Source organism: Hippocampus bargibanti, linkage group LG11 (genome assembly GCF_051943395.1).
Source record: "Hippocampus bargibanti isolate YZ-2025 linkage group LG11, ASM5194339v1, whole genome shotgun sequence".
NCBI classification, from domain to species: Eukaryota; Metazoa; Chordata; class Actinopteri; order Syngnathiformes; family Syngnathidae; genus Hippocampus; species Hippocampus bargibanti.
Window position 1 is genome coordinate 2,323,088 of NC_142744.1, and position 19,231 is coordinate 2,342,318.

At 38.1% G+C, this 19,231-nt stretch overlaps 2 protein-coding genes across 2 annotated transcripts in view; one reads left to right on the top strand and one right to left on the bottom strand.

Moving 5' to 3' along the window:
- LOC148891107 (inhibin beta A chain-like) overlaps positions 1-19,231 on the bottom strand; it is a 113,765-nt gene that overhangs the window by 69,715 nt on the left and 24,819 nt on the right. The window contains exon 3 of the mRNA XM_089009120.1: positions 207-317. The gene's annotated coding sequence lies outside the window, so the exon portion shown is untranslated. The remainder of the gene's footprint in view (positions 1-206; positions 318-19,231) is intronic.
- Positions 1-19,231, top strand: part of LOC148891109 (small conductance calcium-activated potassium channel protein 2-like) — a 54,465-nt gene that overhangs the window by 23,023 nt on the left and 12,211 nt on the right. The window contains exons 2-6 of the mRNA XM_089009116.1: positions 226-699; positions 3,673-3,768; positions 5,272-5,690; positions 16,023-16,164; positions 17,479-17,589. Coding sequence (XP_088865242.1) covers positions 226-699; positions 3,673-3,768; positions 5,272-5,690; positions 16,023-16,164; positions 17,479-17,589 — 1,242 coding nt within the window. The remainder of the gene's footprint in view (positions 1-225; positions 700-3,672; positions 3,769-5,271; positions 5,691-16,022; positions 16,165-17,478; positions 17,590-19,231) is intronic.

Below are 19,231 nucleotides of genomic sequence, written 5' to 3' on the forward strand. Positions count from 1 at the left end.
CAACCGGGAATAACTCAAAAAGATAGAAAGGTAGCTAGCTAGCTAATAGAATGCTAGATATCTAGCTAATAGCTAGCTAGCTAACTAGACAGCTAATATGTTTCCTGACTCATTGCTATTAGCAATATAGCTAGCTATTTGAGATGAATTTGAGATAGCTAATAGATAGCTTGCTAACTAGATAGCTAATAGATAATTTACTGTACCTGTTGCTTTTCTTTGAAGGCCTCAAGTGAGAAGAAGAAGCTGAGCCATGCTGGATCCAAGCCCTCCCTCTCCGAGAGCAGCGTCCGACTCCCTCAGATAGCCATGAACACCTGCAAGTACAATGGCGGCGTGGTGAGACCACTGGTGGGCAGTCTGGCGTCGTCGTCGCGCCGCAACCTTGCGGAGCTCGACTCGGAAACGCAACCCCTGCAGACGCTGCACAGCTCCGGCCTGGAGGTGGTGGTGTCCAAGGGGAACGGCGGCGAAGACCCCAGCAAGGCGTCCAACGAGAGTTTGGTCAGGGAGGGCAGCGGGCGCAACCGAGGAAGGGCGCCTCAAAAGAAAAATCGGGACATCGGCTACAAGCTCGGCCACCGGAGGGCGCTGTTCGAAAAGCGCAAGCGGCTTAGCGACTACGCGCTGATCTTTGGGATGTTTGGGATCGTCGTCATGGTGACGGAGACGGAACTATCGTGGGGGGTTTACACGAAGGTACGTTGGATTGGATTAGCCTTTATTCGTCTAGCAGTGGATACATTTACATTTCACAGCAGCAAAGTTATGAAAGGAAGAGGAAAGGAAAGAAAGAAGTAGAAAAACAAAATACAAGGAGCTCCTGGCGCCACCTTGAAGTAAAAACCACAAAAAATAACAAACACAGAGTCATTCATTCTTCAGCACTTGCTGTACCCTCTTTGTGACATGAAGCAGTTCTAGATGAAAGAGGAGAGCATCGAAGCGTCCCTTTCAGCAGTGGATTAGGGACGTCATGATGGAATGCGCGTGTGTGTTGGGCAAAATGGATTGATGTCAAAGATGCAGGGAACATCATGCACAGTAGTCAGTGCTAATTGCCAGGAGATGACAAATTCGCACCCTGAAACCATGGGTGTCAAAATCAAGGCCCGGGGGCCAAATCTGGCCCGCGACGTCATTTTATTCGGCCCACGTAAGCAAATCGAGCACGTCAAGTGCCATTTTGCTTGCAAGATTCTGAACCCAAAATTCAAATTGTCCAATGTAAACCACAATAACAGTCATTATTCTTAACTTCAGATTTGAAAACAGAAGAATAAAACATCGATAATGAGCGCCACGTGCTAGCTGTTGTTTACGCTAACAATTCCGGGCGCCATTTTGATTTTTCCACTTGTTGTTATTGTTTTTTTTGTCATTGCTTGTCGACCCGAAAGCCAAAGCAATATCGTTGATCGCTATTAAATACATTTCGTAATCAAGTCCACGGAAGAAGAAAATGCAGATAATGAGCGTCATGTGCTAGCTGTTGTTTACGCTAACAATTCCGGGCGCCATTTTGATTTTTCCACTTGTTGTTATTGTTTTTTTTGTCATTGCTTGTCGACCCGAAAGCCAAAGCAATATCGTTGATCGCTATTAAATACATTTCGTAATCAAGTCCATATAAGGTGCAGCCACATGCTAGCTGTTGTTGACGCTAACAATTCCGGACGCCATTTTGATTTTTCCACTTATTGTTGTTCTTGTTTTTTTTTTTATCATTGCTTGTCGACCCGAAAACGAAAGCAATATCGTTGATCGCTATTAAATACATTTCGTAATAAAACCACAGACGAATAAAACACAGATAATGAGCGCCACGTGCTAGCTGTCGTTGACGCTAACAATTCCGGGCGCCATTTTGATTTTTCCACTTGTTGTTATTGTTTTTTTTTTGTCATTGCTTGTCGACCCGAAAGCCAAAGCAATATCGTTGATCGCTATTAAATACATTTCGTAATCAAGTCCACATAATGTGCGGCCACATGCTAGCTGTTGTTGACGCTAACAATTCCGGGCGCCATTTTGATTTTTCCACTTGTTGTTATTGTTTTTTTTGTCATTGCTTGTCGACCCGAAAACGAAAGCAATATCGTTGATCGCTATTAAATACATTTCGTAATAAAACACAGATAATGAGCGCCACGTGCTAGCTGTCGTTGACGCTAACAATTCCGGACGCCATTTTGATTTTTTTCCACTTATTGTTCTTGTTTTTTTTTTTTTTTTTTTTTTTTTTTGGGTCGTTGCTTGTCGCGGTCGCAATAAAAAGCACACAATCACTATCCCGTTGTAGCCTGGCAGCTGGTTAGAGATTTATCAAATGGCGTGGACTGCACTCTCTCATTTGCTCCATCGACGTGCACACACACACACACACACACACACACACACACACACACACACACACACACACACACACACACACACACACACACACACACACACACACACACACACACACACATTCGCACACACACAAACACTGCAGCTCTGGCATCCAGCTGGTCTATTTATCACCAGTGACGTTCTCCGTGGTGGGGCCGTGCTAATGCTAGCCTTGCCTTTTCCGCACCTGCCATTAAATGGAAAGCCCGATTCACCCCCCCCCCCCATACGCCGACCCCTACCCTAGTAAGTGCTGTGCTTTGATTAATTGCCAGTTGAGATGGCGGCAAACAGCCACCATGCATAACAACGGCTGCACCTCCACCTGCGGCTTCATTGTTTGGCGACATCCTGTCGGGCGGCGTTTGCGCGTCAACTCCATTAGCCGCCATTGCTTTGACTTTTAAGCTAATCAAAAAGTGTGTGTGTGTGTGTGTGTGTGTGTGTGTGTAGTAGTACATGCGTGTAGACCTGTCGCTGTGTGTTGTTTACTACAAGTGGTACGTTGTATGTATATTTTTAGCGGGACGTTTATTTTGCCTTGTCAAATCCAGTTAATGGAGTATTTTATTTATATTTCACACTTTTTTTTTCTTCAATGTGAAATTTGCTAGGCTTTTTGAATTTGTCATTTGGTCGAGCGTGATTATGTCGCCGAGCAGAGACAAAGAAAAAAAAAAGATGAGTAATAATAATAATAATAATAATAATAATAATAATAATAATAATAATAATAATAATAATTATTATTATTATTATTATTATTATTATTATTATTATTATTGTAATAATAATAACACATGTCATTTATAAGCACCTTTCAAAACTCTCAAGGTCACTTTACAGTCACAAGATACGTTTTTATGTGGGTGAGCAGCGGCAGCCACACGCGCCAGCGTTCACTCAACCCGGATTAACTCAAAAAGATAGAAAGCTAGCAATTCTATCTATCTATCTACCTACCTACTATCTAGCTATTAGCTAGCTGGCTAGCTAATAGAATGCTAGATGCTGGCGCATGTGGCTGCCGCTGCTGACCTGCAGAAAAACTAAGCCTGTGACTGTAAAGTGATCTTGAGAGTTTTGAAAGGTGCTTATAAATGACATGTATTATTGTTATTATTATTATTATTATTATTAGCTAATAGCTAGATAGCTAACCAGATAGCTAATATGTTTCCTGACTCAAATAGCTAGCTAGCTATATAGCTAATAGATAGCTAATATGTTTCCTGACTTGACTTGGAATTGTGTTGTTCTGTCTTTTTGTCATTGTAGGAATCTTCATATTCATTTGCACTGAAATGCCTTATCAGCCTTTCCACTGTTATACTGCTTGGTCTTATAATAATGTACCACGCACGGGAAATCCAGGTGAGTTGAAATATTATGATGGATAAAAATTAAGTCAACAGTCCAACCTGGGTTTTCGAACGTCTCTGTTCACTTTTGATGCCTCGGTTTCCAATCGAAAATGGGTTCTCTGGAACGGATTATGGTCGAAAAGCCAGGTTTGACTGCATTTCCTTGTGACGACTTACTATGTAAGATGATAGTTAAGCGCGCTAAGCCTTTGTTACAATTGTAATAATGCAATAGAGTATGAAATGGGGCTCGTAGGAATTTCCCAAACTGTTTTGCAAGTGATATGAGCACAGGTGTCAAAATTAAGGCCCGGGGGCCAAATCTGGTCCACCACATCATTTTATTCGGCCCGCGATAGCCAAGTCCCGACCAAAATTTCAAATCGTCCAATGGAAACCACAATAATAGTCATATTTTTTTTTACTTCAAACTTGAAAACTAGTTATTCATTGACTCATCTGCTGCCATTCCCGAATTTAAAAGTGCGACGTGGAGCGCCATTTTCAAATTAGTTCGGGTTTAGTCTTTCTGGGGCGGGTGCCGATAAAGCGTTGGTCAGACCTCCGTAATGTTTTATCCTTCCACCAAGGGGCTGCATTTGTCCTTTTGTCCATGTTAGCGCTTTGTCACAACTTCAGCGGTTGTTAAAGTGCTGTATAAATCAATACACCTGTATGAATTATATTGTATTTTGTATAGCCGCCCCCATTTCAAGCTCAGATAACTCCAGACCCAAATAATTTAGGGATTAACTCTAATGCGAATAGATAGGAAATAGCTAGCGAATAGATAGCTAATACCTAGCGAATAGATAGCTAATACCTAGCGAATAGATAGCTAATAGCTAGCTAGCTATATAGCTAATAGATACATTTGATTTTCAAGCGCCTTTCAAAGCTCTCAAGGACTGTTTCCAGCCTCAGCTGTTGTTCAAGCACTATATAAACCAATATGTACAGTATGTATTGCATTGTATGTCGCCCCCATTTCAAGCTCACATAACTCCAGAAACATATAATTTAGAAATTAACTCTGTTTCTGATTAAAGAAGACAATCTAAGGTTTCTAACGCAGTATTTTTATGTAGTCCTACAACTCAATATGCTGTGGGTTCTGGGATTTCGAATGAAAATGACCAAAACCCTGGCACTGGAGTGGACATTTTTTTGCACATCATATGGCAGTGAATGAGTTAGAAATTCAGAAAAATATGCCTGTCTCGATGCAAAGAAATTAATTAATAAACAACATCCAATTCACAAACCTAAGTACTCATAGCCACGGGCGGTGAGTTTTAAAAAGTAGCCGCCAAGTTGGGGTGAAGTTGACACTCCTGTGGTGTGGTGAACTTTGCCGAATGAGAAAAACATTTATCTTCATAAACTCCAAAATATCAAGGGAGCGGTTTTAATATTTTCTGGGATTTATGAGAGTTGTGGTCAGGACTTGCGTATGAATTTTGGTGACCACTGTCAACAACTTCTCCGGGTCTTGTGGTCTGATGGTCCTCAGCTGTTTATGGTCGACAATGGTGCGGATGACTGGAGGATAGCCATGACCTACGAGCGCATCTTCTTCATCGTACTGGAACTGCTGGTGTGCGCCATCCACCCCATCCCCGGCCAGTACGTCTTCACGTGGAAGGCCCGGCTGGCTTTTACGTACACGCCGTCGGTGGCGGACGCCGACGTGGACATCATCCTCTCCATCCCCATGTTCCTGAGACTCTACCTGATCGGCAGGGTCATGCTACTTCACAGCAAGCTGTTCACCGACGCCTCTTCTCGCAGTATCGGCGCCCTCAACAAGATCAACTTCAACACGAGATTTGTCATGAAAACCCTCATGACCATCTGCCCGGGAACTGTTCTGCTGGTCTTCAGTATATCGTCCTGGATCATAGCTGCATGGACCGTGCGAGTCTGCGAGAGGTAAACACGTGCTTCTGACGGTCGCACTACGCCGCTGGGTTGGAAACCTGTTTGTGGTTGACCAAACGCCTTCTTTCCTTTACTTGACTTGCGGTATCCTGCGTGTTTCAGTGCTAGCTTGTTTTAGTCACTACAGTGATACCTCGGTTTACGAACTTTACGGTTTACGAACGTTAAATTTATGAAAATTTTACCTTGGCATACGAACTATTTTTCGGGATACACACGAAGCTGCCACAATGAGTGATGTGTCGTTCGCGAACAAGGCCGTTCTCCGAACAAGAAAATGCCAGCCGGCTTGTTTTGGTCCTCTATTCCCCGCCCCTAGTCGTCGGTTAAAGCCACGTGATTGGTCAAGAACGCAGCAGTGAGGGGTGGTGGTTTAAACATTAAAGAGACAGGCAGAGAGAGAGAGAGAGAGACAGAGAGAGTGACAAAATGGATAGGAAACTTGAAATGAAATTTGGACTTGATTTAACTTTGAAACTTTGAAGTCCAAATTAGACTGCAAGGTTAAAATTCCCATCATTCAGGCTCCCCAAATAACCCGCACAAGCCATCTGTACACTTGATGCAAAAAGCTATCAACCCAGCAAAACAGAACACAATTGATGAGGGACAAGGTAAAATGATGGCAGAGAAAGCACCTACAAGGGATCATTCCTCAAGATGGTGAAAGAAGAAGGCTACGTTCCTCATTGTACAAATATAGCTGGCCATCTAGCTAGCTAGCTATTTGCTTAAGTGTTTAATGCTGATGAAAGCAGCCACTCCATTCCATCAAGCCATCAACGACCATCACAAATGTAAATAAGACGACTTTATTATATAGTACAGTTTATTTCTTTAATTATAGCACATTTATTATCCATAAAATAAGGTATATTTCGTGTAGTTTTAAGGCTTAGAAGATTAGAAAGTACAAAATTATGTTTTACGGTGACCTGGGAACGGATTATTCTCATCTCAATGGTTTCCTATGGGAAATTAATTTTGGGATACACACTTTTCGCTTTACACACTCTGTCTGGGAACCAATTAAGTTCGTAAGCCAAGGTGTCACTGTAATTGAATAGTCCTTCTCAAATTTAGCGTTCAGATTTGCAGGGAAGGATTAGGGAGGACCCTTTGGAGTTGCCATGAAGGTGACATTGTCCTTCACGAGAATGCCTTCTAGGTTTTAAGGGCGAGGAGCAATAGCGTAGCAGCTCTTTCAAGCAAGCATCTCTTTGTCTCGTATAAGACCGGTGCGGGAGGACAAAGTGGGAGGACACGGAGAAGATTCGTCCTTCAAGTTCATCCTCCCACGATGGCCCTTTTTTTCTGCTCCCTTTCTTGATGCAATTGTTATAGATCCATCTTGCACAAAAGTGGTTTTTAGCACCAAGTCGGAGATCTGCTTGAGGAGCAAAAAAAACTTTCCGTTCTTCCATTAGCATCTCATTACGCGTTTCCCTTCACAATTTAATTCAATGGCGCTGACTGGTTTGCACAGACTTTTGTCTGTCTGTAGCGTCTTAGCATTTTTGTTGCTAACAAGCAAGTATTCTGTTGCTAGGCCGTTTTAGCATCCCATGTTACCATCCCAGAAGACGTTTAGTGCTATGGGTCAGGTGTGTGTGTGTTGACGATGCAGCGCAGGGATGGCGAACGGAAAATAATAACATAGTTGCATCAAAGGAAGTGAATTAGCTTCCAGACGTTTAGCAAGAGGGGAATTGGATTGCTGACTGCAGTGTCTCCAGTTTTTGTTCAAATTCACATCCATTATTTACAGTATATCTCCCTCAGCACCACCACCTTTGGTAAACATCAAAACAGCATGAGGGTTTTCATGTTTACCCCATAAATTTATTAATTTGCCGCAGCTTGGAATTGAAGCGGATTTACATGGGAAAAGATGGTCTTTTCGTCAATGGATGCTACAGCTTCGTGTTTGCTTTCAAAACTTAGCTTGTAGCTGACGTGCACATTTTGACCATGACGTCCCTGATCCACTGGTGAAAAGGACGCTCTGAGACTCTCCTCTTTCATCTACAACTGCTTCATATGATACAGAGGGTGCAGAAAGTGCTTAAAATTGAATGACCGTCTGTGTCTTTGGTGTTGTTTTAGTTCTTTTGACTTCAAGATGGCGCCGCGAGACTGGCTATCTTTACAGCAGCTCCTGTATTTTGTTTTTCTACTTCTTCTTTTCCTTTCCTCATTATTTCATCACTTTGCTGCTGTGAAATGTAAATTTCTCCAGCGTGAAACTAATCAAGGATAATCTAATCTAATCTAAAAAAAACTGACACATTAATAATAATGATAATAACACATTTCATTTATAAGCACCTTTCAAAACTCTTTTACAGTCACAGGATAAGTTTTTTCTGCGGGTGAGCAGCGGCAGCAACACGCGCCAGCGTTTACTCAAACCGGAATAACTCAAATCGATAGAAAGCTAACTAGCTAGCTAGTAGATCATAGATAGCTAATAGCTAGCTTGATAGACAGCTAAATATCTAATAGCTAGCTAGCTAGATAGCCAGCTAGCCAGATAATAGATTTGTTCTGATGATCATTTTGCGATCATTTTGTCACTATGATTTAAAGAGAGTTTTGAAGAGCGCTTGTAAATGAAATGTATTATTATTATTATTATTATTATTATTATTATTATTGTCTGTGACTGTAAAGTGTCCTTGAGAGCTTTGGAAGGCGCTTAGAAATCAAATGCATTATTATTATTATTATAATAATGAGTGCTCACAATGGATAGTGTAACGGCATTGCGGCACCTTGCTAGCAGGAACAATTTCTGTATCTCAGTAGCGACGCGGCTAACGCGAATGATCTCAACCTTGTGTGCGAGCCGTCACTGATACGGTCTGGTGTCCTTTTCTGAAAGTGACACATTGCCGGTGTCACTTTGCACACATGCTCCTCAAACCCAAACAGCCAACCCCCCCCCCCCACACACTTAGTCTACAGCTGCTACATCACGCGTTAGCGCTTCATTGACGCTTAATGTTTCCCTAGTGCCAAGGAATTTGGCCACTGAGAACCTTCCGTAAATGGCTGCATATTAACAGACATTTAACTTTATGACGTGTGTGTGTGTTTTGCATCACCCGGTAACCTTATAAGAGTGGCGAGCCATGGATTTCATCACTAGGCCTTCAGTAGTGCTACCCCTGAATCAATCTAGACTGAAAAAAGTGAGGTGTGATTTACTACAAGTCCACTAGAGGGTACCATTAGCCAGGAAATAACTGACCGACTTTACCTATACTTGTCTGTTACTGTAAAGTGTCCTTGAGAGCTTTGAAAGGCGCTTAAAATGTATTATTATTATTATTATTATTTTATTATTTACTTAAAGGACAACCGACGCCTCCGGACAAGTTGTGTCCATAGTTTGTAAAATCGCTTCAAATGACTTCTACGAGCGTATTTTACAAAGATTCCACCGCATATAGCTATATTTTATGTATTAAGACTCGCGCTGAATATTCAGGAAGTCTTGTTTTCGAGTTGATGACGATGCCTGACGTGACGTCACTGAAGGAACGCCCCTGACCGAGAAAGCGACACACAATGCATTTTGGGTACTTTGTTTGGTCGGAAAACTTCGTGTTGATGGCGAAATTAGAAGGAAAACACATAAATAACGCGATGGTGAATTGTTGTGTGTTGCACCAAGACTACTATTTGATACTAGGTGACACAAATTCCCAGCAGACAAATCAGCCCATTTTCAACGGAGCTTGGGCGCCACCTTGTGCATTTTCTGGGACTTTGGAGTCCAGACGCCTCAAAATGACACGGAAGGACTTCTTTAATCGATTGCAAACATTTATGCTTTCCTCTTCAGAACTATTTGAATCATATTCATAACTGGATGAGTAACAAGAAAGCATCTTTTCCCGAATCTGAAGCCATTGTTTTGATTCTAGAGCAAGGCAAGACGTCTTGGCGTGATGTTACGAATAAGGGGGCGGGACCTTCTGAAACTCGGCATCTCCGAGGTCATTTTGAAGTCGTTTTGGGACACTTTAAGTCAGGGGTGTCAAAGTCATTTTTTGCCGCGGGCCACATTGTAGTTATGGTTTCCTCTCGAGGGCCGTTACGAATTTGGGGAACCCATTAGAATGTTTAAATCCCTTCAAATATTACATATAGAGCACACAGCAAATTAATGAATTACTCGTTTTCAAATCTGAAGTCAAGAATAATGACTTTTATTGTGGTTGACATCCAAAAATATGAAATTTTGGCTCAGATTTTAGCAATCATCATGGAATTTAACAAGTTTGATTTGCTTTCGCGGGCCGAAAAAAAATTATCTGGCGGGCCGGATTTGGCCCGCGGGCTTTGACTTTGACACCTGTGCTTTAAGTCATTTTTATTGGTGTTTTTCACTTGACTAAAAATATCAGCCTGTGTCTTTTGGGTATTTAGATGCTATAAAACGTTTTTCTGATGTCAGTTAGGAAACAAAAAAAATGGTGTCGGTTGTCCTTTAACACATTTGATATTGGGGGAGGGGGGGGGGGGTTAACATCTTTTATTGCTCAGTAGAATACGCGCACCTTTTTAAATGTCCATTTCAAGCAAAAAGGTGACTCCGGCTTGAACCCCATGCATATTATCGTTCCTCTCTGAGAGCAACGTTGATATCCCAAAGGGCAAATATGACGGTCGTGAAAAGTATGTTTAAGGGCTATATAAAATGGAATGATAGAGTGGAACCAAACGCGCCACGGCCAATCTTAAATGAACAATATATTTAGTGTGATTGATTAAAAATGTTCCATAAACGTGAAATGTTAAGTAGGACAATGTCTACTTTTTATGAATCAGACAGATAAGCTATTTGTAATTATTTTGATTGGCTACGCAAGCTAATGCTACGTTGCAGGTGACCTTCATTCTTGCTTTTTCACTCATTCGCTGCCATTCACGAATTTATTCGCGGATGGAAAATATGATGTAGAGCGCCATTCCCGAATACCTTGGCTTACGAACTTAATTGGTTCCCAGACAGAGTGTGTAAGGCGAAAAGTGTGTCTTCCAAAAATTAATTTTCCATAGGAAACCATTAAAATGAGAATAATCCGTTCCCCATAAAACATAATTTTCTACTTTCTAATTTTCTAAGCTTTAAAATTACACAAAATATACCCTATTTTATGTATAATAAATGTACTATGGTATTATAATTAAAGTAATAAACTGTACAGTATAATTAAGTTGTTTTATTTACCTTTGTGATGGTCGTTGATGGCTTGATGGAATGGAGTGGCCGCTTTCATCAGAATTAAACACTTGAGGAACGTAGCCTTCTTCTTTCACCATCTTGAGGAATGATCCCTTTTTGGTGCTTTCTCTGCGATAATTTTACCTAGTTCCTCATCAATTGTGTGGTCTGTTTAGCTGGGTTGATAGCTTTTTGCATCAAGTGTACAGATGGCTTGTGCAGGGTATTTGTGGAGCCTGATTGATGAGAATTTTAACCTTGCAGTCTACACTCTGCCTTTGAACTATCAAAGTTGAAACAAGTCCAAATTTCACTGTTTCCTATCCATTTTGTCACTCTCTCTCTGTCGTCTGCCTGTCTCTTTAATCTTTAAACCACCCCTCACCGCTGCGTTCTTGACCAATCACGTGGCTTTAACCGAAGACCGCGGGCGGGGAATAGAGGACAAAAAAATGTCGGAAAAATAGTTCGTATGCCAAGGTAACATTTTCATAAATTTAACATTCATAAACCGAAAGGTTCGTAAGCCAAGGGGTTCGTTAACCGACGTATCACTGTATATGGAGATGAAACGGGTTTGAAATTCCTCATGTCTCTTTTAAAATGGCCGCCCAGCGAAAGTTTACCGAAAAGTCGTCACGGGAGTTGAGACGAACGGGAACAGAAACAAATCGGTGCTCGAACTTCGGAAGAATGAGTGAATGAATACACGTGCAGTGCCAATTTGTATCTCAATTTAACAAAGGACTGCATCAATCAATCATGCAAACAAAGTCTGTACTTTCAATATAATTATTATGTTGATCGATAGCGATAGATGACGCGGAATCAGTCACTCCAGTACTGTCGGTAACAGTCCGTTTCCCAAAATAGAGTGATACCTCAGCTCACGAACTTCATTGGTTGTGTGTCAGGCGAAAAGTTCATCTGCCAAACATTTATTTCCCATAAGAAACCATTAAAAATGAGAATAATCCGTTCCCAGGTTTCCATAAAACATAATTTTCTATTAAATAAACCTTAAAACTACACAAAATATACCTGATTTTATGTATAATAAATGCGCTATTCTATTGTAATTAAAGGAATAAACTGTACAGTATAATAAAATCGTTTTATTGACCTTTACGATGGTAGTTGATGTAGTTGCCTCTTGACGACATTCGAGTGAAGTTGCCGTGCTTTCGAGCTAAAGCGTTCGTAAGCCAAGGTATCACTGTATAATGTCTAGCTAACAGCTAATAATGTCCAGCTAGATAGCAAATAGAGATCAAGTTAGCTAGATAGATAGCTAGCTATCTAGATAGCAAATAGACAAATTATGTTTACATAATTAAATTATATACTCACGTAGCATTTTGTTAGCATAAATGATTCAATGGTGACGTTTTTTATTCAACTTTAGAGGTTTTACTATCGATGGTTTTGCGCTGTTGTATTCGAGGAACTCCGCTTTTTGACTCTTTCTACGCTCGCCTTGATGGCAAGATGAATGAAATGTACAAAATAGTCATCCAGTTAAGCCCGCCGGCAACTATCAAACGGTGAAACGTTGAGATGCGGGTAAAAGAGACGACGGTATGAAACTTAATGAACCGATTCTGTGCCACGAGTTACAAATGATCCACGTGAGATCATGTACTACGAGTACTACTACTACTACTACTACTACTACTACTACTACTACGCGCTTCCATGTGGTGATACTACGACAGTGTTTGTTTGAAAAAGCTGTCCTCCACCCGCTCTCAATATACTGTATCATGCAGGATGTAAACATCTTTTTATTTTATTTTATTATTTATGTATTATTATCATTATTATTTTTATTTCTTTTACACTTCTGCATTTAACCAGCGACGCACGAATTCCATAACCTGCACTTTATTTTTTAATTTTTGGTGATTCCTCGGAGAACAAAATTATTCATTTTTTCTCCTATTAGAGCATGAAAGGAAACAGAATGAGTGGAAATGTGGATATGTTTTTGCACATCTTGTGATGCTAACTCTTGTTATGCTAACTCTGTTGTCAAAGTAGTGGTAGTAATATAACATCTATAGTAGTACTAGTAATAGTAGTAATATAACATCTATATGTAGCTAGCTATCGAGCTGGATATTTAGCCGGCTACCTAGCTAGCTATCAATTTGCTATCTATTAGCTATGTAGCTAGCGTGCCAGCTAGCTCGCTATCTATTAGCTATCTTGCTAGCAGATAGAAAGCTAGCAAGCCAGCTAGTATATAGCTAATAGATAGCCAACAGATATCTTGCTAGCCAGCCACCCAGATAGCTTGCTAACTAGATAAGCTAGATAGTTAGTTAGATAATACACTGAATATCACTAAAATACACAGATAGAAAGCTAGCCAGCCAGCTAGTAGTTAACTAGCCAACAGATTGCTCGCTAGATAGCTAGCCACCTAAATAGCTATATAGCTAGCTAGATAGTTAGTTAGCTAGTATACTGAATGTCACTAAAATACACAGATAGAAAGCTAGCTAGATAAGCTCGATAGTTAGCTAGTATACTGAATGTCACTAAAATACACAGATAGAAAGCTAGCTAGCCAGCTAGTAGATAGCTAATATATAGCCAACAGAGAGCTAGCTAGATAGCTACATAGTTAGTTAGCTAATACACTGAATGTCACTAAAATACACATTTACACATATATAGCCAACAGATAGCTCGCTAGATAGATAGCCACCTAAATAGCTACATAGCTAGCTAGGTAGATAGTTAGTTAGCTAATACACTGAATGGCATTAGAATACACAGATAGAAAGCTAGCAAGCCAGCTAGTATATAGCTAATAGATAGCCAACAGATATCTTGCTAGAAAGCCAGCCACCCAGATAGCTAGCTAGCTAGATAAGCTAGATAGTTAGTTAGATAATACACTGAATATCACTAAAATACACAGATAGAAAGCTAGCCAGCCAGCTAGTAGTTAACTAATACATAGCCAACAGATTGTTCGCTAGATAGCTAGCCACCTAAATAGCTATATAGCTAGTTAGATAGTTAGTTAGCTAGTATACTGAATGTCACTAAAATACACAGATAGAAAGCTAGCTAGCCAGCTAGTAGATAGCTAATATATAGCCAACAGAGAGCTAGCTAGATAGCTACATAGTTAGTTAGCTAATACACTGAATGTCACTAAAATACACATGTACACATATATAGCCAACAGATAGCTCGCTAGATAGCTAGCCACCTAAATAGCTACATAGCTAGCTAGGTAGATAGTTAGTTAGCTAATACACTGAATGGCACTAGAATACACAGATACAAAGCCAGCTAGCCAGCTAGTAGATAGCTAATATATAGCCAACAGATAGCTAGCTAGATATTTAGATAGATATATAACTAAAAGATAGCGAGCTCGATAGCTAGTTAGCTAATACATTGAATGTCACCAATTAAATAAGGCAGATTTGTCTCCATAAAAAAATAATAATAATAAAATTTAAAAAACACATGTAACATCATCATCATCAATGCAATTCTCTCTGACGTGTCGTTGTTTTTTTTCCTCAAAAGTCTTTGCATCTTCATCGTGGTTCTTTGGACTGTCAATTCAAACATGGCTGTCATCTATTTCCAGCAAGGCAACATAATTAGAAGCGATCATTTCCATTTTCAGACCTTGCTGGGGCAGGGTGGGGGGGGGGGGTAGTTTCAAAACCCCATGGTGGTCGCGTTTAATTGAATGCAGAAGCGCATATATTTTTTGGGGGGGGGGGGCATAACCTGCCATGACGGTATGTTCGGTTGTCATGTTCAAATCCCGTTTGACCTACGGCGTTATTCGGTCTCTCTCTTTAGCATCTCATTGATTCTTAAAGGACAACCGACACCATTTTTTTGTTTCCTAACTGACATCAGAAAAACGTTTTATAGCATTTAAAATACCCAAAACACGCAGGCTGATATTTTTAGTCGAATGCAAAACACCAATAAAAATGACCGGAAATGGTGAGTTTCAGTAGGTCCCGCCCCCTTGTTCGTGACGTCACGCCAGGACATCTTACTTTGCTCTAGAATCAAAACAATGGCTTCAGATTTGGAAAATATGTTTTCTTGTTACTCATCCAGTTATGAATATGATTCAAATAGTTCTGAAGAGGAAAGCATCAATGTTTGCCATCGATTAAAGAAGTCCTTCCGTGTCATTTTGAGGCGTCAGGACTCCAATGTAGCGTCCCAGAAAATGCACAAGATGGCGCCCAAACTCCGTTGAAAATGGGCTGATTTGTCTGCTGGGAATTTGTATCAACTATTATCAAATACAGTGAGACCTCAACTTACAAACACCTCAACTTACAAACTTTTCGTCTTACAAACATCAAATTTATGAAAATTAAACCTTATAATAAGCACTATTTTCATAATACACACCCACCACGGCTGGCGGAGTGATCTTCGGCGGAAGCACACGACCGAACGGCACCATAGGTTAAGTTACCAACAGTCCTTATGGAAGGTGACTCTCCTTCCATAAGCCATCAACGACCATCAAAAAGGTCAATAACACTTAATTTTACAGCACAGTTTATTTCTTTAATTACAGTCCTCATGTAATGCGCCTCTCTTTCCAAACAGCAATTCCCTTTGACCTTTGACCTCCAACACCATTCCATCAAGCCATAAATGACCATCACAAATGTAAATAAAGTGACTTTATGATACAATGCAGTGTATTTCTTTCATTACAACACAATAGCACATTTATTATACATAGAATAAGGTATGTTGTGTGTCGTTTTTTAGGCTTATTTAGTTGAAAAGTATATTTTATGGAAACCCGGGAACGGATTATTCCCATTTTAATGGTTTCCTATGGCAATTTTTTTTTTGAGATACACACTTTTCGCCTTACACACTCTGTCTGGGAACCAATTAAGTTTGTAAATTGAGGTCTCACTGTAGTAGTCTTGGTGCAACACACAACGATTCACCATCGCGTTATTTGTGTGTCGCACCAACGTCACACGTTTCGTCAGCCATGTTGGCCTTCAACCAAACTGTCTTACTGACTGCACGTCTCCCACCTCTGCTGGTCTTTCTTATTTTAGGTATCATGACAAACAGGAAGTGACCAGTAACTTTCTGGGAGCCATGTGGCTCATCTCAATTACCTTCCTCTCCATTGGCTACGGGGACATGGTACCGCACACGTACTGCGGGAAAGGCGTGTGTCTGCTTACAGGGATTATGGTAGGTTTTGTTTTCAGAAGACGTCTATCTATGCATTTATTATTTTATCATTCTTTGATCGTAATTTACAAATGACAAGATAAAGGTCAAAATAGAATGATGCTATTAGCATCGACAAAATATTACAATCAAATGTAAGTGGTAACTTTTTGAGGTGCGGAATATTAAAAAAAAAAACATCAGAAGATTTAAAGTGTTTTATTTATTTACAACATAATAATAATAATAATAATAATAATAATAATAATAGTACTAATAACACTGATAATAATAGTAACAACAACAATAATAATAATAATAAGAATAAGAATAGTTATAACAGTAATAATGATGATAATAATGTAGCATCTGCTAAGCAAATTAGCATAGCATTGATGATACTCGTATGTAAAATAGTAATAATAATGACAATAATAATAATAATAATAATAACAGTACTAATAACACTGATAATAATAGTAACAACAATAATAATAGTAACAACAATAATAATAGTAATGATAAAAATAGTTATAATCATAACAGTAATAATAATGATAATAATGTTAGCATCTGCTAAGCAAATTAGCATAGCATTGATTATACTTGGATGTAAAATAATAATAATAATAATAATAATAATAATAATAAGAAGAAGAAGAAGAAGAAGAAGAAGAAGAAGAAGAAGAAGAAGAAGAAGAAGAAGAAGAAGAAGAAGAAGAATGCACTGTTAGCATATGCTAAGAAACCTAGCATAATAATAATATAAAAAATATATATAAAAAAATAATAATACATTTCATTATGCTAAGTTTCTTAGCAGATGCTAACAGCGCATAGCATTGATTGTACTTGGATGTATAATAATAATAATTAGCGTTATTATAGTAATAATAATGATGATAATAATAATAGTACTACTACTACTACTAATAATAATAATGCACTGTTAGCATCTGCTAATCTGGAGTGCTTTTAACTCATTCACTGCCATTGCGGATTTTATTCAGGAATTGAAAATATGACGTGGAATTTATTCAGGTTCTGGTTTTTCTTGCGGGCGGCGCTCATAAAGCGTTGGTCAGACCTCTGGCAGTGTTTTTTCCCTTCCCACGAAAAATATTATGTAAAGCTTGTGATGTGTCACATTTTGTTTTGCTAAAAAATCAAGACGATTCAATTTTCGGTGTTATTTTCTGTGATTGTGTATTGCACGCTATTATTTCCTGTGTTCAAATATTTCGTTTTTATTGCTTATTAGTGTTGTAAATTTGAGGGGAAAAAAAGTCCCCCAGCACACATTGCGAATCTGAGGATGTCTTTTTTTACAAACAGGGAGCTGGCTGCACTGCACTTGTAGTTGCGGTGGTGGCCAGGAAACTGGAGCTGACCAAGGCAGAGAAGCATGTTCACAACTTCATGATGGACACGCAACTCTGTAAACGAGTGAGTGATCAACTAACGGCCATTATAAGAAACATGAACATGAATAAAGGTATTCTGATTCTGATTCTGATGAAATGTCAAACTGGAAGTGCTTCAGAAAGATACAAAAAAAAAGGACTATGACATTGGTTCTTCCTGTTTAGTCAAAATATTCAAAGATGATTTTACATGGGAAATTCCACCAGCATTGGGCGACACATTCCTCTTATTTGTATTTATTTATTTGTCTATTATTATTTATTTATTCATCGATCTATCTATCTATATATATCTATCTACTTATTTATGTATGTATTTGTGTGTTTATTTGTTTGTGTGATTGTGTATTTATGTGGTAATTTTATTTAGTCATTTACCATATTTATTTATTTATGTTTTTATTTTTAATTTATTTATTTATTCGTCTATTTATTTATTTTTTTTATTATTGATCTATCTACTTGTGTATTTATATATTTGTGTGTTTATTTGTTTGTGTGATTGTGTACTTATTTATGTGTTAATTTTATTTAGTCATTTACCATATTCATTTATTTATTTATTTATTTATTATGTTTTTATTTTTAATTTATTTATTTATTCGTCTATTTGTGTATTTTTTTATTATTGATCTATCTACTTGTGTATTTATATATTTGTGTGTTTATTTGTTTGTGTGATTGTGTACTTATTTATGTGTTAATTTTATTTAGTCATTTACCATATTTATTTATTTATTATGTTTTTATTTTTAATTTATTTATTTATTTGTCTATTTATGTATTTTTTTATTATTGATCTATCTACTTGTGTATTTATATATTTGTGTGTTTATTTGTTTGTGTGATTGTGTACTTATTTATGTGTTAATTTTATTTAGTCATTTACCATATTCATTTATTTATTTATTTATTATGTTTTTATTTTTAATTTATTTATTTATTCGTCTATTTATGTATTTTTTTATTATTGATCTATCTACTTGTGTATTTATATATTTGTGTGTTTATTTGTTTGTGTGATTGTGTACGTATTTATGTGTTAATTTTATTTAGTCATTTACCGTATTTATTTATTTATTTATTTATTTATTTGTATTTTTTATTCTTTATTAATTTATGTATTTGTTTATTTGTGTATTAATTTGTTTATTTGTGTATTCATTCATTTTTATGTATTTATTTGTGTATTCGTTTGTGTTTTTATTTATTTTTGGATGTATTTATTTGTGTATTCGTTTGTGTTTTTATTTATTTATTTATTTATTCATTTGTGTATTTGTTTGTGTTTTTATTTATTTATTTATTCGTTTGTGTATTCGTTTGTGTTTTTATTTGTGTAATCATTTGTGTATTCATTTGTGTGTTGATTGATTGATTTGTGCTTTTTTTGTGCTTTTATTTACTCATTTATTTACTCATTTATTAACGCATTTATTTAGTCAGATTTAAAAGGTGGATTTTTGTTTTCCAAAAACGCCACGGCTACAATAAAATTCACAAAATTTCCCGTCTAGTATAATCTATTCTCAGAAAATATTACCGTTATAATGAATCATTTTTTTTTTTAGATACAGTATTGATGCGCCGATATGGGTATTGGTGCTCATAATGTACACATACAATACTGGGACTCAATAAAATACTCGATATGACAACACCAA